Below are 22,080 nucleotides of genomic sequence, written 5' to 3'. Positions count from 1 at the left end.
TATGACCTAAAACAAATGAAACCCAATACCTGAAGCAACAGTAAGGGTAACTGCCAGCCTCGACTGCGATATTTTGGTCCATGTTTAGATATATACAGTATCTACATCCTTTATAGCCCTTCTAAGTGCTATATATTCTGACGTTAGAGCATTGAGAAACATGTATGTACATGACCGTAACACCCACAATAAATCAGGCATATACTGCACTGTGAACATATACAAAAAAATGCATGTATATATAAAACATTCTAAACCTCTACATACATATACCTACATAAAATAAATAGCTAACACATATCTAACTACATAGAACTTGTTAAACTGCACAGAGAACATTTTGTCAATGCTTACTAACATAAGCATTTCTCCAAAAATAATATACACAAAATAGACAAAATGCAAAAAGCTTCTCCAAACACTTCATATGTTCTACTTTGAGACCAACATTCATTACATTACAATGGAAAAGTAGCAGTGCTAATCACTTTAACAATGATAAAATATTGTTTTCTTCCAATGCGTATGTGAGAAACAGCATGGTTTAGTTTTCATTATTCAAATTCTAAATAGAACTTTATCACAGCAATGCTTTTTTTTTCTCATTAATTTCAGCATTTTTACTTAACCTTTTCCTATAAAATGCGGCACTTTAATCTACCATCCCCGAGTTAACTTTATTTAAAGAGATCATGAGTCAAATCACTGACATTGATTTATCTTAAATTACTGTGTAATCATAATGCTTATAATGAACTCTACAATTTTTTTTTACATACACACTACAAAGTGTCAAAAATATACCACATTTAAGATTAACTGTGTTGTGTTTTGCATAAAATCTTACGGTGAATAATTATACTATTAGTCATAAGACTCTGCTACAGTTCCATTAACCTGGTGCCATCTACAGGTTACCTTATCACAGAAAAATTACCCATAGAAGATGGCCCAAAAATCACAAAGTTTTAAAGCAATTTGTATTCTTCCTAGGCATACAAAACCATAACATTTTATGTAGGAGTATTCCTTAGCATTAACTTGGATCAGCCATTGAAACTTGGTAACAAGATAGTTAACTGGTGGCAGGTGGAAAACCACACTCACAGGCCATCAACAAGCGCCTTTTCGTTCAGTATCAGGGATGAGGTGGGATGCAGAAATACTATTCTCAACTGATGACGCAGGAGAACACTTTTTTAGCCTTCCTCCTTTTCTTCCCAACCTTTTTCAACTGAGAAGGGGACCAACTCAAACACTCCTCACAAGGGAAGATCAAGACTGAAGGTCATAACTCAACAGATGTAACAACATCGATGGGGATCCAAAGACACAAAGGATATGAAACAACCTTACTCTTGCTAACGTCCTTCACACTTTTGCTGTTCAGTCTTTTTTACGACATCAAAGGTCTAACGTAAAATCAAACTACATACAGAAAGCAGTGAGAAAACCTTTCAAATGGGTTTGAACATTTCAAATCTGGTAGAAGGGCAGCAAGATGTCCTTACTTAAGAAAAAGAGCACGGTGATGGCACCACTCAACTACCGTGTTACCAAGTTTCAAACCACTGATTCAAGTTCACGCTGAGGAATACTCTCACATAAAAGGCTCTCGTTTGTACTCCACTAGAAACTAGTACCATTGGGTGACAGGAACCAAACAATCATGCTTGACAATACAATTTTTTCAATCACTGTGGTCTAAACTTGTGAAATAATTATCCTAATAACCAAAAAGTAATAATTGATGCTGTCCACTGCATCTGTCAGCTCACTGTGTTTCCAAATCATGGTTAGTGATTACTTGTGATGATAACCCAATAGCTTTGGTAGTTTTCCTCACACAGAGCTATGAACTAGAACATGAAATATGTTTCACTATGATGAAGTAAACTGGCATGACTTTTATTTTTTCCCTGAAATATTTAAGAAAGCTAAATATACTGATATACATTGTATTCCCTTGTCTTTTATTACATTACAACTACGTTAATTCTTCGCTATAAATTTTGTATTTGGCACTAGTACTTACATGGCTGACATGTTCAAAACATAAAGAATGAAAAACTTGAGTTAATATTTGGAATGACAATACTCTATATTATTGACTTTACAGGAAATAATATAACCATGGCTATCTTTACAAATTCTAAAAAAAAATTGGGCCTATACAAAATATTAACAGCTACAGATTCATATGCTACGAATTTTTAGTAGATTAATTGACAGATCTAACAAGACAGCTGACTACAAATTCTTTTTAAATAAAACTTTGGTGCTTAAATACAAAAATCTTCATACTGAACAAACAATTGTTTAAGTAGACTTTCTATATATCACAACTCATTATTTACAATCACATTAGGCTACTATAAACAACTTACAGACAATCTAGTCTTTGATAAATTCTTTCTTAAATAAAGCATCCCTCAGTAATTGCAACGATTCTTAAGGACATGTCAACATCAATACCCGAATATACATCAAACTGACCCCACGTACAGTTTTTTGTCTTCTAAACAAATTTACGTAATCTAGGCGTACGTCCACATTTCAAGACAAAGCCTTAGTTCCACTTTATACTTTCATAATTACAAACAATAAGAATATTCAAGGACCATTTGCAAAAACTAACTTAAAGGATCATCAATCATCCTTGTCTATGAGACTGGAGGCATCTTTCCTTAAAACGGCCAACGCGCCTTTCACCATCAGGCTCAGCCAATAGATCTGCGGTGCTAGGACGACAAGGCATGACAAATGACACCTTAGGGGCACGGACAAAAGAGCCTGGATATGCGACGGAGCAATTGTCTGCTGGCTCAGGTAGGCCGCGTACATCAGGGGGAACAGCGCGACGCGGCACATGGCGAACACCGTCAGCATCACGAGCCCGTTGACCACATAGAGCTTCGAGTTCTTGAGACCCAGGCGGCTCAGGATGACGCGGGCGTTGACGAACGGGGTGGAGAGCTCCGTGCAGAAGAAGCACCCGCAGAAAAAGTCGCCCATGGAGGAGTAGTACACGAGGGAGGGGAAGAGGACGAAGATGATGGCTATGTGGTGGAGGATCATGAGCACGTTCTTCTGGAAGTACGACACGAGGAAGGAGACGGGGCCGCCGTACGCCTTCTTCGGGTAGTGGCTCATGTACATGGCCCACAGGTCGTAGATGAAGTAGGCCGTCCCGATGGACGAGTAGTAGAGCGCCAGCGGGTACTTGGCCCCCATGACATCATGCCTGCAGGCGGACACGGTGGCTAAGCCCACCACGGCGCAAGCGACGCCCTGGACGCCCGACACGAAGCTCTCGGTGACCTGCGCCCGGTGGAAGTCGGAGAGGTGGCTCGTCCTGGCCCACATACGCAGTATGGTCGAAATCAACAGGTACAGGACTATCCAGGCCAAAAGGAGTACGCCCCGATGGCCAACTGCGTCTTCACCATGTCCATCATTTTCGGGGGAAACTTACGTGCTTTTTTTGACGTTGTTGCTCTTGTTGTTGTTGTTCCTCTTCTCTCCCGTTGCTCCAGTGGTGACCTCGGGTCTTGCGAGTGTTTTCACTATTGTTCCTCGCTAATTAGTGACCTGGGATCCTCACGAAAGCTTTTGTTGTTGTTGTTGTTACTTCCCCCTCTTCTTCTTCTTCCTCGTTAATTAGTGACCTCGGGTCTCGGAAGCACTATTAGGAGCCTGGGTTCCACGGCCTTTTGAACACTCCCACCGGACAACAGCGTTTGTTTATGTTGTTTATGTGGTGGTGAAGCGGTGGTGCCACTCTCATCACACTCGCTGATTGGTAAATGATGATGAAAGCCCAGAATCCGCCCAATCAACGGCCCGGATTAAAAGAGAACGGGATTGGATTCATTCACCTTGAGCCAATTTTCTCTGGTCACCTCCTCCCCCTCTCTCTCTCTCTCTCTCTCTCGGGTTCGTGAAGCTTCGAAGCGCTTCGAACAGTAGGGCTTAAGTCGGAGGAGTTGAACAGTTGGACAGTTTCGTTCGAACAGTCACGTCAGGAATAATAATGATAATATTCCTGCACATTCCATTCATGGCCGGGTGCCCCTTTTGAGACATTTTCCTGATAGCCGGGCGGTAAAACATACTTTCGAGGTAATTTCATCGGTGAAATAAAACGAAACCATTACGGTTATCTTATCGACACCAAAGAGTTCAAATGCTTCCTTTTTTAAAAGGATATCTAAATTTCAATTAACAAGATCTTATAGAAACTTATTTTCAGAGCTCTCTTTTCAATGATTGCCTTGTCTATGTATGTCAAACGGTATTAATCTTACGTTTAGAAGTATTTCGGAACTATATCACACTGGCAAACTGCTTTCGTCAGCTACCAATAATTAAATTTTGACTTATGCATTGGTTCCACCGAAGTATCACTCAAACAGTCTGTTCTAAATGCCTGTCACTCTGCAAAGAAAGAGAGAATAAAATAGAAATTAATAACTATTTACCATAATCGACACCTAGAAATTTGTCTCACTGTCGTTGTGGTTCATGTCAATCTATTTTGCTGTAAAAGGGATTAATTTAACAAGATGGCCAAGTGCGAACGTAATTCTCTGATATAGCACTGAACACAGTGAAGCTCCATTTTTAGATTTGCTCTCGATAATGTGGAAAATTCCTAAGTTTATAGATCTCTGTCACGTATAATTTCCTGGTGATGGGATGACGCAATACGCAGAGAAATTTCCACGTATATTTTGAGTCACTTGTTTGTAAAAACCAATCAAATTTACATATAAAACACGTGCTAAAATTAATTCGTAAGTGAGGCATTCAAACCACAGAAAACCTTTTAAAATCACAGCCTTTCGAACACTGACTGCCCATCAGCTGTCAGCCTGAGAGGTTTCACGAAAGAGCGTTTGAGACTGGCTTATGAAGAATCAGTCCCAATTTATGTATGTATGACATGAGAAAAATTAACTTCATAAAAAATCACAACAAAATCACTAAACACTTTTAAAATCCACAGCAACCTTTCGAACGCTGACAGCCCATCAGCTGTCATTTTGAGAGGGTTCGCTAGAGACTGGCTTACAAAAGTCAGTCGCAATTGATCTATGCGTAACGCGAGGAAAATTATAACCCGCTCGCAGACATCACAACCAAATCACTAAAAAAGAAACCAAACTTAAAATCCACAACCTTTCCGAACACCGACAGATCAGCCGTCATTACGAGGAGGTTCGCGAGAGACTGGCTTATAAAATCGCAATTTATCTATAATGTAACAACTCGATCACAAAAATCACAACAAAATCACAAAAAAACTCAAAACCCACAACCTTTCCGAACACTGACAGAAGTCAGCTAGCTGTCATCCATAGAAGGTTCTCGAGAGACCGGTTTATAAAAGTCAGTCTATAATGCAACACTTGGAAAATTATAACTCGCTCACAAAAATCACAACAAAACCACTAAAAAAACTCAAAACCCACAACCTTTCGAACACTGACAGAAGTCAGCTGCTGTCACTGGGGGTATGGAGGTTGGCGAGAGAGTGTTCGGTGTCTCAGGCCCCGAGTTCGAATCAATTGAAGCCAAACAAACGTCCTCACCCAACGTGGAGGAGGAGGAGTGAGAGAGAGTATATCCCGTCGTTTTTGGCTTCTCTATTTGCTGAGTCGACATCTTTCCCTCTCTCTCTCTCTCTCACTCTCTCTCTCTCTCTCTCTCTCGTCTCTTGTAGGAAGTTGTGTGCGTTTACTTAATAAGGAAGAAGGAGAAAAAAAAGAGAGATTTGACATGACGGCCCAATTAACGAGGTAAGATGGAAAAGAAATGTTTTTTTCTCGTTTATATGTTTGTTTCGTTAATTTAAACTTATTTGATAAATTTGTCTTATATTTATCAATTTTATGATATTAATTTCTCATTGTATAAAGGAGAGTCTTTTCTCTCAGGTTTTACCATATGTAACTTGACCCCCCCGGGTCACGCCCCCCGCGTTATTTATTCAGCTCAAACGTTATTATATTTTAAGACATTTTCATGTATATATATGTTATTTTAATTCAATCCTAAACGCTTTGTAGGATGATAAATGTTTCCGGTCATTTCAAACGTTTAAACCATTAGGCCTAATTAGGCTATATTCCAACCATCAGTTTTTAATGTAGGCCTAATTTGGGGACCGTAATTCAGGTGTTTGGGCTGAAATCAATTAATTACACCGACGGTAATGATAGTATTTAATAAAAACAGCAAAACTAATGACTGGAAAAACATACTTTATAATTGCAGACTATAGGCCTAACCATTAATTATAACGAGGCAGAAACCTAAATAGGCCTATGGCGGCGTGTTTGAGGTGTCTGGATACAAAAAAAGAATTAATTACACCAACAGGAATTTTTTATTTGCTATAAACCACAAAATAGGACTGGAAAAATGTGGGGGGTTTATAATTGTATACTAGGCCTAACCGAGGTGGGAAATTTTTAGGCTATACCTGGTCCAGGGATAGGCGCCGGTCCCCCCTAAAGTAACCTCAAGTAAGACCCCATAAACCACTAAGCAGTAGAGGCTTATAGGGATACATCCTAACCTAACCCAATTTAGGATACCGGGTCCTACCTTGCCTTGGGGAGCTAGGATGAACTTTGGTTAAAAAGTAGGTAATAATATAATAATAATATGATCTTACAAGAAAAATGAGGTCAAAATTTCCGTTGGCGACCGGCAGGAATTAGGCTGCGGTAGTAGTCTTCAGTTTTACCCGTACATTTTCGTTACTGCTTGTCTTGTGATTTATGCATTTGTAACCATTAGCCAGATTATTTTTTCCCTTCCTTCCTATTGGCCAGTAATTATGGTTGGTGGGGGGGAGCCCCCTGTGGGAAACTGGGGTTTTGTGTGGAAAAAATTCTAATTGGTTGCTAGGTGGGCCAAGATATTTATTGGGGGGCCAAAGAAAATTACACAACATTAATGTACCAATTCTGTAATCAGTAAGATATACTATTCTCGAATGCATGTATCCATGTGATTGAAGGCAAATAATAGTATTAGTAATTAGTAAACCTGTATTTGAAATTATAGAGCTCAGTTTTCAATTAATTTTCAACTCGTACTGTGTGCAAATGTATCAAAACTGTAAGAAATTAAAAAGTTTGCTACAAAGGAAATTTCAACTGGGGTGGCTGGGGGCAATTCCCCCTCCCCTCCATAATGACGCCACTGCCTATAAGCATCACATAAGTGCATGCACTAGAAACACCTGCCACCTCCCTGTGTCAAATTTGTGTTTGACATAACTTGCAAATCGGTTAAAATATTTTTTAGCCTTTTGTATCATGGGATCAAGTGATTTTACCAAACAATTAAAGTTATATGTCAGACTGTAAAATTAACAGGATAAAACCCCAGTTAGAATTATTTAACATTACTTTGTTCCCACTTAAAACTGATTATAACTAAGTATATAAAATTTCTTTGTTTCCAGTAAACTTCAGTTAGACTTGTTTACCATTATTTCTTTTTAAAAATGTGATGGATATTGTCTGATATTTTTTCATATCGTGCTGATATTTGCATCACAACTTTTGAAGATTTATTTGATTCCTGTTAGGCTACGACACGGTTTGAACAATACCCATTGTGTAGTTGAGTGTAACATGGATAAAACTGGGGGGAATCCAGAAATATTCAGGAACATGTAAAGGTTGTATTGTTGTATCAGCTTTTATTTGTTAATTTTGTAACTTTTTTTGTTTAATTTTATGATAGCTAATTATTTATAAGTTGTAAAGTGTTAAAGATTACTGGGATTTATTAGGTGTAAAAATTATATTTACAGTGTTTTGTTGTGTATAATTTACTGTACGAAAAAGAAATATTAAGTGCTTCAGTAAAAAAAAATGCAAAATTTTTTTGTAGGCAAAAAGTATGAGGGTGTTTACAAAGGTATCAATGTAAAATTATAATATACAATTATGCATAAGTAAGTCACGGGCTGACATCAACAGTTTCTACCAAGACCGGGATCATGTTAGATTGTTTTAAGCAATGGTGTACTTTAGCACTCCTCTGAAAACAGCTACAATAGTAGCATTAAAGTACAAATGAAACAGGGCAGTTGTTTTGTATGGACAGAGGTTCAGTAAAACTCAGATGTCACTACTAACAAAGCTGTGAATGAGATTTGGTATGATAGGTATATAGTATAGCCACAGCACTAATTTGATTAGAACAAGCCTGGACTGTCAAGGTTTCCGTGGATTCGATGGTTTATATCTAAAAGTGCTTTACGGTACAGTCCTTTATTATTTATTTCCATGAAGGTCATTTTGGTGGATAAGACCATGGATGATGGCCAAACAAAATTTATGTAGGTACTGAAGAGTGCAGAGCAATGTTTGTTATTAAAGAGGTTTTTTAATGCTGTAGGGATTAAGGTTCATCATTCAATGTAAGATCATAGTCTGGGACTTCGGTTTATGCATTGAGCCAAACAGCATGAGAATTCACAAATCATATGAGAATGCTGTTAGAATCTTCCCTTTTTTCTTTTTTTCTTTTTATGTTGGTTAAAACATTCTCATGACCTTATGTAGTATGAAAGCAAATGAGTCTCTGAGCAGGTCATATAGTAGTTAAGAAAACCTCTTCTCTACAGCATCAAGAGGTCTTTGCCACCATTTATTCCAAAATAATGATAGACATCTGTAAAAATCTTGTCTTGTTATCAGCCATGATGCTGCTCTTAGACCTACATCCTGTCAAGTCATTTCCTTTCCACAAGGGGATACCACTTACAGTGTGCAACAGACTCACCCAAGATGGTACTGAAGGTCTTTTGCACAACCCTTTAGGCCCCAGCTTCATTGCATTTTGCTGTTGCTGTTTATCTGTTCCCTTGGCCTCTTCTTCATAGTTTTCTTTTTAATATTAGCTTGCTCCAATTTTTTCACTTTGTGTTTAAAAACAAATCCTTGAATTTCTGTTACGTTGTTGCTTTAGGTTACTGACTTACGTGGTCATTTTCTTGGCATCGATTGCAGTATTTACCTTCAGGTGCCTGGTGTCCTTCTCAGTTGGGTTCCTCTTGACTATTTTCTTTCATGTGACTGATAAATTGACTTCCTTTTTCTGACACCGCCCAGGAGACTTATTCCTTCACAGTTGCCCAAATTTTTTATTGAACTAGTCATGTTTGTCATTTGCCTCTTAATGCCAGTACTCTTTACTGTTACAGTGCTGAGTCTGGAAGGGTTCTGCCCCTGTATTCTGCCTAATGTTGGCAGTTTTGGCACCATTTGTCAGCAGAGCCTTGCCTTGTGGATGGCATTCATCATTCATCAAAATCTCAGGGTTCTTTTAATGGTTTTGGTTTCTTTGTCTTCTGCATTTACTGCAGATCCAGACATATTTTCAGTAAAGGTGCCCTTGGTCATAAGAGTGGTTGTAAAACTAAGGTTTGAAACAGTTCCCAAGACACAATACTGTGTGCAGTACGTGTGAGGATTCTAACCATTAATAGAATTGAAGTTCCCAAGGGCACCATTATAATTTAAGAGAATATTTGATACTCTGTAAATGTAGTAATCAGAAATACAAATGTTAGCAAAGATGCAAGTTGTAATAAAAGTCATTAATATGCTGAGAACTGTAATGAAAAGTATTTAAGAGCTTCAGAGCATTTAAGAATTATTTCAATAAAATTCTGTTAATAGTTACCATGACAAAAATTATTATAGCTAAACTGTGCTTAGTAGGAGGTTTTATAAATGATCCTGGTTGAGGGCGTGTCTGGTGATAGAAAACATAATGAGTACAGTATTGTGGTCATGTTAGTCAAGTGTCTTAAATATGAAGTGTGAAGTTTGAATATTATAAATAAACTCTGATGTATCTAGGTTAGAAAAGTTGGTAGAATTTATTTATATAGGCTATGATGCTATATACTGTATGCATTTTGTAGAACAAAAGATGTAAGCAATGAACATTTATATATATTTTTTCTTTCTTACAAAAAGTAACTCTGTAAAGGAATGAATGCCATTCAGATCTATTTGTTGTCCCAGAAAATTGTGTGGCAGATATAGAAAGAAGTATTAATTACAAAAGTTAAGTATACCTTAGTTTTACCAGACCACTGAGCTGATTAACAAAAAAAGCAGAAAAGGTGTAGAGTATTGCGTCTTTGAAGTAGAAGGCACATGAAGAAAAACCATCACACTTTTATTTTTGGAAATGCATATTGCACAGAACTTTTCAGACGACTGATACTGAAAAATAACGAATGATTTGACTCAATTTAAAAACTTAATTTTTTTATTTAATCATGATAGCAAGGCAACTAGAAGATGCGTGCGTAGTGTAACGCTTCAGTAACTTGAAGATAATGTGCTTTTACTGTAAATTTAGAGCACCAAAGCACGTTATCTTCGCAGACAGAGGCAATTTAACAAGGGTAGAGATACTCTTCTTCATCATCATGCTTTAAAAATCAGTAGTTAATTTAATATCTGCGGTCAGACAGTATAGACAAATGACAAACATTTTGATAGATAGCCTGGGCACAAAGGCTTTTCAGTTAGATAACGAAGAGAAAATATGCAATGTGTGAGGCGAGGAAATGTTGCAAGGTTGGCATTAGCTGAATAGTGAGGACAGGTTTCAAGAGCGGTTTATACTTGGTATGAATTACGTCTGGTTGAAATAAAGAAAGTTTGCTCTGTTGAATTTATCAAGTTACTGCGTTGAACAAGGAGAATAAAAGACAGTATTTTGTGACTTCGTGAGAGCAAGGAATGGCCATGGTATCTTTAGATAACTTGATGACGTGAATAGTGGGAGTGTTGAGTTTATACGGACAAGTAAAGAGGAAGGTTTGGGATAATGGTAAAAAACAAAAGCTGGTAACGAAGCGAGGAGCTGTGTCAAGACGAATGAATTTCTGGTGTAGCTGAGAGTGCATGACTGATAGCAGAGCGAGAAAGCTCAGCACAATAGTATCGCACTTGTTTTGGAGGGCAACTAGGCTAACTTGTTGCTACCGGACTCGCTCCGGAGTGACTGACCCTCTCTCTCTCTCTCTCTCTCTCTCTCTCTCTCTCTCTCTCTCTCTCTCTCTCTCTCTCTCTCTCTCTCTCTCTCTCTCTCTCTCCGAATTTGTCGCTGAATTCGGCGACTTTTTTCATCTCTTGGTTACTTTTTACTTCATTTAGCCGAATTTTTGGGGCATCTGAGAATTTTAGAGATCTATCGATTTCATGTTTCAATTCTGCTTCAGCAGCAACTACATAATTCTCTCTCTCTCTCTCTCTCTCTCTCCTCTCTCTCTCTCTCTCTCTCTCTCTCTCTCTCTCTCTCTCTCTCTCTCTCTCTCTCTCTCATCAGCTTAACAAAAAATGATTGTGGTTTTGAGTAACTGTTCAGGGTACTAGGAAATCGATTGGGCATAATTGCATAACTGCTATTTTGCTGAATATAGTGTTAAGGGTTAATGGGGGTCATTTGGCTTTCATATCAAACACCAGTGGTTTATTCCTTCATTATATTAGGGTCCAAAAAGTTAGAATAGTATTATAGTTGCCGCCAACGAGTTGAACTGTGCATCCATCCATCTCTCTGCCCCTGCGTATTTTATCTGTGATTCTTTTAACTCGGAATTTTAGTACAAATTGAAAACAAGTTAAAAATGCGCCGAAGAAGTTTCTTCAGCGCAGTCGAGTTTCTATACAGCCGCTACAGCTTATAATCAAGGCCACCGAAAATAGATCTATCTTTCGTGGTCTCATACGCTGTATGAGCCCGCGGTATGATTGAAACCTTAACCACGGGCCGTTGGTGGCCTATCTTATATCGTGTATACGATTATGCATAACTTAACCAGCCAAATAAAATAAAGACTACCGAGGCTAGGGCTGCAATTTGGTTTTGTTTGATGATTGGAGGGTGGATGATCAACATACCAATTTGCAACCCTGTAGCCTCAGTAGTTTTTATGATCTGAGGGCGGACGGAATAAAGTGTGGACGGACAGACGAAGCCGGCACAGCAGTTTTCTTTTACAGCAAACCAAAAATGAGTAAGAAATACTCCCAAAGATTCCGAAAAGCATGGTTAAACGATCCCAAATACGGGAAGTGGCTAAGACGCTTAGCTGGTGACGACACGAAGAGTTTCTGCAGTTACTGCAAGTGCACACTTTCTGCGAAGAAAAGTTGCATTGAAAGCCACCGGATCGCAGTGAAACATAAGAAGATAGAGGAACCCTTTAGCAGTGGGAGGCAAAAGGTCCTCCCTTTTCTGAAAATGAAAAATAGAAATCGGGAGGCGGAAGTAAGGCTCGTCAAAAATGAAAAGTAAGCACTGTATTATTTATTAGTTTGTTATTATTTGTAAAATAGCCTTCAGTATTCATCTGAAGGTTAGCGACAATTTTAGTGTCTCATTCAAAATATATAGCGACTTTTGCGACTTTTTGACATGAGTTTGGTGATATTCATTCGAAGCTAGTAGGCAGCTTCTCTCTCTCTCTCTCTCTCTCTCTCTCTCTCTCTCTCTCTCTCTCTCTCTCTCTCTCTCTCTCTCTCTCTCTCTCTCTCTCTCTCTCTCTCTCTAAAGGAGAGGGGACAAGGGTTTCTCATAGTGAATTAAGAAAAAAATGAAAAGGAAAATTCAATATGTTGTAAATTCAGAACGTATCAAATAGACTGTACATGAAATGTGGCTACATTACCAGATTTTCTGTTGCAATTTAGGCAGCCCTAGCAAATTCCTGAGATGTATGCTAGTATTCCAACAGTCCCGTTTTTCTTTTTTTTTTTTTTTGGCCATGCACATGGGCTAGGTTTGGTTAGATGGTAGGTGGGGGGCTAATTTGGGTGTGGGAAACATAATGAGATTATTTTCAAGAAGATTCTATGGTTAGTTTTGAAGATATGGCGTCCCGCTTTTTTCAGGGAAAGGTCTCGGTACTCGGTTCCAGGTCGGGAAAATGCAGTCTCGTAGAATGTAAACTGATATGTTTTAATTGATAACTGAGTGAATCATTATATGGTACTGACTTTCTACTTCATGTTCCTATTCTGGCAAAATCATTAGAAATGAGCTTGTTTTAGTCTAGGCCTGAGTTACATTCTTAAATTTTCGAAGGACTCTTCAAGCTGGTGTAAAGAATATTCTTGTATACCCATTCCTTCCATTTCAAATCCATTATCCTCAGAATCGTGTAAGGATTTAAAATGGTCATCATTAAAATCTTAGTCACGGTTGTGTTATGCGCTAGCCGGTCAGTTCACCTAAGAGAAGTGATAATGGTATCTCCCGTTAAAGTTTTAATGCTCTATTGTCATTGCTGATTGCCAGCTCAACATCCGTCTTTAATTCGGTACAGAACCCCTCCATTTATGGTCTCGTTCAAGACCAATATTGGATTATTTGTGTACACAGAGTGAACCACATTAGGTCACATGATACGTGGAATAAATTTTGAAATTATTCTTGGGGACGCGTCTTATTTGTTTTCTGTCAAAGAAAACTGTTGTGCCGGCTTTGTCTGTCCGTTCGGACTTCTTATGTCTGCCCTCAGATCTAAAAAACTATTGAGGCTAGAGGGCTGCAAATTTTATCCACCCTCCAATCATCAAACATACCAAATTGCAGCCCTCTAGCCTCAGTAGTTTTATTTCATTTAAAGGTTAAAGTTAGCCACAATCATGCTTCTGGCAACGATATAGGATATGCCACCACAGGTCCACGGTTAAAGTTTCATGGGTCGTGGCTCATACATCATTATACTGAGACCACCGAGAGATAGATCTATTTTCGGTGGCCTTGCTTATACGCTGTAGCGGCTGTACAGAAAACTCGATTACGCCGAAGAAACTTCGGCGCATTGTTTACTTGTTTATTTATTTTTTTACACATTACAATAACACTGTCATTTTGTTCACTTTGTTTGGTTTTATGTACAGCCCTCCACAGGGATAATTCCCTCTGGCGGACCCATGTACGTTTCGAAATAAGGTGCTTCTTATATTTTATAATTGTCTTTCAAGTGTTTTCTCTAAGTAATTGTAGCTCCTGCATTAGGAGAGTCTTTGGTTCCTTTTAAATTTGCATTTTTTTTGTATACTCTTCACTTCCGGATCATTTGTCAGATTTCTAATAGTGTTAGTTTATTTCTACGGACTGTATGTTTATTAAATTGCATAGAAGATTATTAGTCAAAGCTATGGTCCGTATTATTTTTCACCATTGACACATATTCTTTATGTACTGCGCACTTATTGCCATCATATGTTTTATGATTGGTATCACTATGGCCTTTCTTTACACAATTTTTACACTCAAAGATGCTGCTAGCACATTCGATCTGTGATTTTCACCACATCTGGGGCAAGCTTGGTCATTTCTACAATTTGTTGCGCCGTGACCAAATTCTTGACATTTACAGCACTGATAGGGCATGTAGGCTAACAGTCATATACTTTGCAGCGGCTATGCAGTGTAAACAATGTATCACCTCTATCATAGATAGCCTTTCGCATTTATGGCGTGCATTTGATGGTATAGTGTTTGTATGTGTCATCTTTGGCAGTCATTTCCTTTACAATTTTAGGTCGTCATTTTTCCAGAGATGATGTTATTTATCCATGGATTTTCTTACAATGTTAGCGACAATTTGCCATCTTCGTCCTTCAGGACATAGACTACTTTATTTTTGGTTTGCTTTATTTTTCTCATTTACTGCTAGATTGCTGGTTTCCTGAATCTCCATTTTTACCATTTCTAAGTTTTTCCTGTCTGGAAATCTTACAGTTAAGTGTCCATCTCTTGTCGTTTTAACCTGTTCAGCTGGGGTCGTTATTTGACTCATAATTTGTCTCCTTTCATATGCTGCCGTGCTCTCTCCGTTTGTAGATTTGAGCAGAAGCACTTTTTTTTTTTTGTCTTTAATGATTCAGCATACGTCTTATCCAGTTATTACAGATGTACAATATGTTCTCACTACCAAGTATGGGTGTGTACTCTCTACCGGAGCAGCCATAATGAAGTTCCTTCATCAACAACCTCTCCAGAGCAATGTCCGCAGGTTGCTGACTCTCTCTCTCTCTCGATTGGGGTTGACTCAGCTTTCTCCAGTGCTTTCTTTAGAGTTGCGTCGTTACGTGCTGCATTGATAATTATGAGAAAATGTTCGTATGATAGACTGATATTCCCTTTACTTGATTTACTTTCTATAATGCTTATTTTCTCTTTTTTCTTCTTCTTCTTCTTCTTCGTTTTCACTTTGAACATCGCGCAGGACACTTCAAAGACACGTCCGACCCGCACGAAAGGTACTATCGTACATCGATATTTTATTTTTACTTATATATTGCAGCATTACAGTTGAAGATTTGTTATGTTTTTTTTTTACGCAATACAGTCGCACTTTTTTTTTACACAAATCATCCTAATCGACGTTTTTTTATGCATTACAGCCGCATTTTTTTACACAAACTTTTATAATCGAAGTTTTTTTTTTATTTTTTTTACAAATTACAACATTATAGCCGTACTTTTCTTCTACACCAAGCATCACAGTCGAAGTTTTTATATTGCTCTTATGCATAATACAGCGTTACAGTCAAAGCCTTCGTTTTGCGTTCAGATAGGCCTACGCTCCTAAAGATTCCGAAGCAAGGCGTTTCAGTTAGGTTTTAAACCAGGGATATTTATAAATAAATTGCCCTTCAGTAATTGTTGCTGACTCCGTAAGGTTGAGAATCGATACCTTGCATGGAGACTCTCCTCTCGACCTCGAGTTTCTCTCTCTCTCTCTCTCTCTCTCTCTCTCTCTCTCTCTCTCTCTCTCTCTCTCTCTCTCTCGTCCCGGGATGTCTTGTAATTGGATGACGACAGTGAGATGGATGCCGTAGGATTAATAGACTGGCATATATAGCCCATACCTCATTTTAGAGTTAAGCAACAATGTAACTTTTTTCTGTCACATGCATACGGTATTCCTCTCGTAAGTGGTATAGGCCTAGTAAGGTACTGTCTTCCGGTCTCTCTCTCTCTCTCTCTCTCACAGACATATAGAATGCTATGTAGGCTATAACTGATATTTTAGAAATGAGCAACAGATTTAACTTTCTATCACACACATTTCTCTCGCAAGTGGTATAGGCCTAGAAAGGTACTGTCTTCCGGTCTCTCTCTCTCTCTCTCTCTCTCTCTCTCTCTCTCTCTCTCTCTCTCTCTCTCTCTCTCTCTCATAGATATATAGAGTGTTATGTAGGCTATAACTGATATTTTAGAAAAGAGCAACAGATGTAACTATCATAGATATTTCTCTCGTAAGTGGAATAGGCCTAGAAAGGTACGGTCTTCCGGTTACTCAGTAGGTCTAGGTCTCTCTCTCTCTCTGTATATTCTGCATATTCTTATATACACAGAAAGAGAGAGAGAGAGAGAGAGAGAGAGAGAGAGAGAAGAATAATTAATGATATAGCCTACTATGACTGCCATTACATTAGGGTAGACTTCCACGTCCGCTTAACATAGAACCGTGTGACGCTGCTGTAGCCAAGGTCGTGAGCAGCCGGTGTTAATGACCTACAGAACTTCTCGGGCTTCGCTTCGTATTCAGGAAAGCTTCCCTCTGCCCTTTTTTCCCCCTTCTCGGGTGCTGTGCCCTTTCGTTATTATGGGCATTCTCGTTCTTATTATAAGCAGCGGCGTTCAAAGTTGGTTGTGAAGTTAGTATTTCGAGAGGTGGTATTCAGCGGGAGGTATTGTGTCCATAGTACTACAAGCAGGCCTGAGGTGGTAGTCGCATTGCTGTCTCTCTCTCTCTCTCTCTCTCTCTCTCTCTCTCCTCTCTCTCTCTGCATATAGAATTTGTATGTATACAAGGCAGTGCATTATTTGAGAGGAATATAACCCTTGTTGTTAAACTCGTGCATTGCTGGAAAGTAATATAGCCTAAACCTTATTGGTAATCTCTCTCTCTCTCTCTCTCTCTCTCTCTCTCTCTCTCTCTCTCTCTCTCTCTCTCTCTCTCTCTCTCTCCGTATATAAAATTTGTATGTTTGCGAAGTAATACGTTGATGGAAAGTAATGCAACCTTTATTGACCAAGCTTGTTTATTTTCTAATTTTTAAAGCAGTGGAGCCAGTGTTGACAAACCGCTTTGTCAAAACAAGTTTCCCTGAGACCATTAGGAAGTGCCAGCTCTTGTTTGGTTACTTCGTTCATCTGATTCCATACTGATCATCAGGTTTCCTGGCGGAGTAATTCTAGTTCCTCGTTGTTTTGATCATGCGAAGCATTAATAAACATTAGAAAAATTTAACAAATTATTTAGAAAACTTCCAAGTTATACTGGCACAGTCTGACATGTACAGTGTGTACGTAATTGTTAACGATTTTTATTAGTTTTCTGAAAATAAAACTGTTGTGCCGGCTTTGTCCGTCCGCACTTTTTCTGTCCGTCCTCAGATCTTAAAAACTACTGAGGCTAGAGGGCTGCAAACTGGCATGTTGATCATCCACCCTCCAATCATCAAATATACCAAATTGCAGCCTTCTAACCTTGGTAGTTTTTATTTGCAATAAGGTTAAAGGGCCGTGGTTAAGGTTTCATAGGCCGCGGCTCATGCAGCATTATACCGAGATCACCGGAAAGATATATCTATTTTCGGTGGCTATGATTGTACGCTGTACAGAAAACTCGATTGCGCCGAAGTTTCGGCGCATTCTCAACTTGTATCTTTTCATTTTACGTAACTTTGTAAATCCCCAAACAATTTGGAAGCCATCGAGGTAATCTAATCTCTTCGTATTATTTAAAGCAAGCTGCCACCGATAAGTCGTCAGCACTCCCCTGGTAAAAGATAAAAGCCTTATCAGTAACAGACATAGACCGATAGATGAACAGTTTACGAACGCCACCGTTAATTTTTGTGCCCGAGATAAAAGAGGTATCTCAGGGTTTGGGTATTGGGTAGAGAGAGAGAGAGAGAGAGAGAGAGAGAGAGAGAGAGAGAGAGAGATAGATCACATATGTTATTCCAAGTCGGAGTCGTATCCACTTGTTCATTGTCTTTTGTAGATAGGAGGCAAAAGTGCTTTTGATAAGCAAGTACAGATTTGGGGTTTGACGTCGGCAGATTCGGTTGCTGTTATACTGATTTGGCGCTGAGAGAGAGAGAGAGAAAGAGAGAGAGTTTCAGTTATTCGTCATTTTGCACATTCAGCCATGTTATAACTAGTGCTTATGATAGTAAACATGATGATGTGGCTTCTGTGAGACGGTATGAGGCAGCATATGTTGAGGGAACCTTTTTATTTAGACAAAGTATATGTTTCAATACCAGGGAAGTAGTTAATGATTAATAAATACATTCATCGCTATTTATTTATCTGTCGTGGCTATAATACTATTCTATAAATAATGATATTGTTAATAATATTTAAGTTGATAATATGCCAACACGGGTACTTCATTTCTCTCAGCGTTAACAAGCCATTAACAAACCTGTTCTTTTGAAATGCGAATTTGCTGCTTCTAATCCGTTTTCTATTAAATAGATGGCGCTCAATGTGCTGTTTAGGGAATTCAAGCCACTTCGACGCAAAACTCGACCGAGAATATATATTTTTTTTCTCTCTCTTTTTACGAAAACCAGTATACACGTGGAATTTTTGTGTGGTCATTAACCCTTGCAGCGAGTTTCCTCCTGATCTCTCTCTCTCTCTCTCTCTCTCTCTCTCTCTCTCTCTCTCTCTCTCTCTCTCTCTCTCTCTCTCTCACATATTATGTCCTTTGATGGAGGGGAGATTCAATTAGGCTTGCTTTTTGTTTAACGCTGTCCAATGAATGAATACCACTGATAGGGATGAAAATGGATTAGATGCATTCACTTGCTTTCTTCAAGATCTAAATAATAATACATTTGATTGGGAGGTACCTTATTCACATCGGCCTAATCGCTCCATCCTCCTTCTCAAGCCCCCCCACCCCCCATTATCCCAGGCTGCTTCCACCTCCAGTTACCAACCTCAAGCGCATGAAAGCAGCGATAATGATATCGGTTAATTTAAAATTCCTCTCACCGGTAAACGAAGCCTTTAGATGCATATGTTTGCAGAACATTTTCTGCCCTGAAAATGATCCGTATGTAGAACATTTTCTGCTGTGAATGAATTTGTCTTTCATTTCCCAAAATATTTGCGTAAACTCGTGTCACACCCTGCATATACAGTATATATATATATTATATATATGTATATATAGATATATATTTAGATATTTATAATTCTAATTTAGGACGAGGTTATTAATCTCTTGCATTCATCGAACCTTGGCACCAACCTGATGTAGTTGACAGATTGCCACGCAACAAAATTCATTATTAAGGTCACGAGGCAAGATATATTTTTAAAAGAGTGTACCCATATCTCTCCGTACTTGTCAGACAACGCTGTGTCATATGCAAATAAATAGCCTCTCTTATTCCACAACTCTGCACTTAATACTCAAGTTTAGTGGTCCTTTACACTTACTGGTCGTTATTTATATAGTGTGGACTTTTAGATTTACAATGTACGTGACTCATTCTGGTTTCAGACCCGCTTCGTATCTTTTATTCAATTCAGTGTTTTGTTCTCGAACCAGACGAGTAGGGATGAATGGTAGCATTTCTTTAGACCTACATGCCTTTGTTGACTTATGCCCGTGAATTGTGTACCTAGTTGTTAGTCGACTGTTGTGGGCAGTAGCTAGGAATGGAGAGAGAGAGAGAGAGAGAGATTGAACTGACAGATACCCATACACTAGGCTGACTCAGTGACCTCTCCCTTGAAATATGCATATTCCTTCCACTTTGGTGTCATTAAACTTGACCAAGTGCTCATCCTCCCATTCCTGCATTTGATTTTCTCATTTTTTTATGCAGTTCACTTGTTTTAATTACATTTATGGCCACTTTGTGTGTGTGTGTGTAAACCTAAGTAGAAGCGCTTGGCCAGGTAGAATTAAAAATCAGGTTTGACCTTGTTTTGCGATTACATTGTCTTACTCTTACAAAGAGAGAGAGAGAGAGAGAGAGAGAGAGAGAGGAGAGAGAGAGAGAGAGAGAGAGAGAGAGAGAGCAGTTCTTAAAAAGAAAAAAAAAAAAGAATAGAAACCTTGAGGAAACTTGTAGAGTAGTAGGAGCTGGTGGGGAAAATATTAGTACACCGGTTTTCAATTGCCTCTTAGTGTTGTATAAAGTTAAGTGAATTTTTTTAAATGGTTGTTTTAGAAAGTCGTTTCTACAAATATTACCATGAAAGCTGTACATAGGTTCTTGGGATAAGCTGATACTGATCTTATAACTGAATGGTTTCATAGACGAAACTAACCAGATCTACGTTGAATTTAAGAAATGAGAGGTTAGGCATATATATATATATATATATATATATATATATATATATATATATATATATATATATATATATATATAAAAAGCATCTCTATATTCCTCTTAAGAACATTATAGCTTAGACTTGTACAAAGTTAAGATTCAGTCAACGAAAATTTTCTGACTTGTCTGAGAAAATTAGTCCTTGAACGGTTGAACCGTTCATTGACTTCATGTAACTGTGGGTTACAGTTACAACTTCCCTTTTTTTCTATTATAGTTTTTCTTGTATTTAGGCTTAACCAGATGCCCGTCACGTTGCTTTCTGCTTGAAAACAATAGCATCCTTGGTTTCGTGTCAGCTTTGAACTTACGAAATTGACATCATGCTTGATACTAAGCTTTGATTCTCAGCGTATTCAACAGAAAACTCCAGAACGTCAGACGCATGAATAGATGTGCTGTATATTTTCGCTTCATTGTTTGATGTGTTGATATTAAGCCACTAATTCGCTTCTGCTATGAACTGGCACGTTGGACATATACACTTTTAGGACATGCCTACATGCACAAACATCCATTCGTGTTTAAAAAACTGTATTTACTGGAGCTCATAGCCATTATTTTTTATAAATTTATTTTGTTACAGCTATCTCTGGTGTCACGTGGTCTCCCAAAATCTCGAATAAAGTGAAGGTTTGGAAGTAATTTTAGGGGTTTCTTAAATAAAGATATAAGGTAGGTGTGTGAGTGATTGTTAACTTATTCATTTTTGTATGTGTGGCATTATTGTTGTTGCTTAAGCTATGTTTGCCATTTATGTTATATATATATATATATATATATATATATATATATATATATAATATATATATATATATATATATATATATATATATATATATATATATATATATATATATATATTTGCCTAAGCTATTTATTATTGATGTTGATATATATATATATATATATATATATATATATATATATATATATATATATATATATATATATATATATATACACTGTATGCGTGCATACAAATTTTGAGAGAGAGAGAGAGAGAGAGATGTTATGTTAGTTACCAGACCATTTTAAGACATTTCTGGAAAACTAGTTCATCAGAACACTAGTATAAACTGGAATTTATGGAATAACAGATTTGTGATGAATTTCTCACTACGCTTTATAACGGATTACGTAAGTTATCAGCGGATTTCATAGAAATTGTTATCGCATCAAGAAAGCATTATTGGATTTTCGCCGACGTAATTGATAACCCGTTATTAAAAAGTTCATTGACCTGGTAAACTTGTTCTTTTCGATGGTTATGTAAAGATGATTTTATTTAATTATTTTTGCCCGCGTAATGTTCATCTTGAGAAAGATGTTTGAAAAGAGTAATGTTTGCATATTTTTGGCAGAAGACATATACCCTGCCGAATGCTAGTTACGTAACCTAAGAGAGAGAGAGAGAGAGAGAGAGAGAGAGAGAGAGAGAGAGAGAGAGAGAGAGAGAGAGATTAACATCGGTCTACTCACGTTTCCACCAGAGCTTTCGGTAACTTTTGTGTTACGAGAGTTTGTTCCTCTACCGTTTATAAGGCAATACGACTAATTTTTATATTTGCTAGAACTTAGAGTAATTTAACTTCTTCCTTGCGTACGAATATTACAAAAAGTGTTAATAATA

General features: G+C 37.9%; 2 protein-coding genes across 2 annotated transcripts in view; one reads left to right on the top strand and one right to left on the bottom strand.

Annotated features, from left to right (window-relative positions):
- Nucleotides 1–2,500: 2,500 nt before the first annotated feature.
- LOC136841425 (ceramide synthase-like) lies at nucleotides 2,501–3,608 on the bottom strand. The gene is given in 2 exon segments (XM_067108353.1): nucleotides 2,501–3,410; nucleotides 3,413–3,608. Coding segments are annotated over 2 exon segments (807 nt in total). The 5' UTR covers nucleotides 3,459–3,608; the 3' UTR covers nucleotides 2,501–2,649.
- A 1,898-nt stretch (nucleotides 3,609–5,506) lies between these two features.
- The window catches only part of Dip-B (Dipeptidase B), a 28,859-nt gene continuing 12,285 nt past the window's right edge, over nucleotides 5,507–22,080 (top strand). The window contains exon 1 of the mRNA XM_067108351.1: nucleotides 5,507–5,801. Coding sequence (XP_066964452.1) covers nucleotides 5,782–5,801 — 20 coding nt within the window. The 5' untranslated portion in view covers nucleotides 5,507–5,781. The remainder of the gene's footprint in view (nucleotides 5,802–22,080) is intronic.

This window comes from Macrobrachium rosenbergii, chromosome 9 (genome assembly GCF_040412425.1).
Source record: "Macrobrachium rosenbergii isolate ZJJX-2024 chromosome 9, ASM4041242v1, whole genome shotgun sequence".
NCBI classification, from domain to species: Eukaryota; Metazoa; Arthropoda; class Malacostraca; order Decapoda; family Palaemonidae; genus Macrobrachium; species Macrobrachium rosenbergii.
Note: the sequence above shows the minus strand (reverse complement) of the source record. Positions and strands in the feature narration are given on the sequence as shown.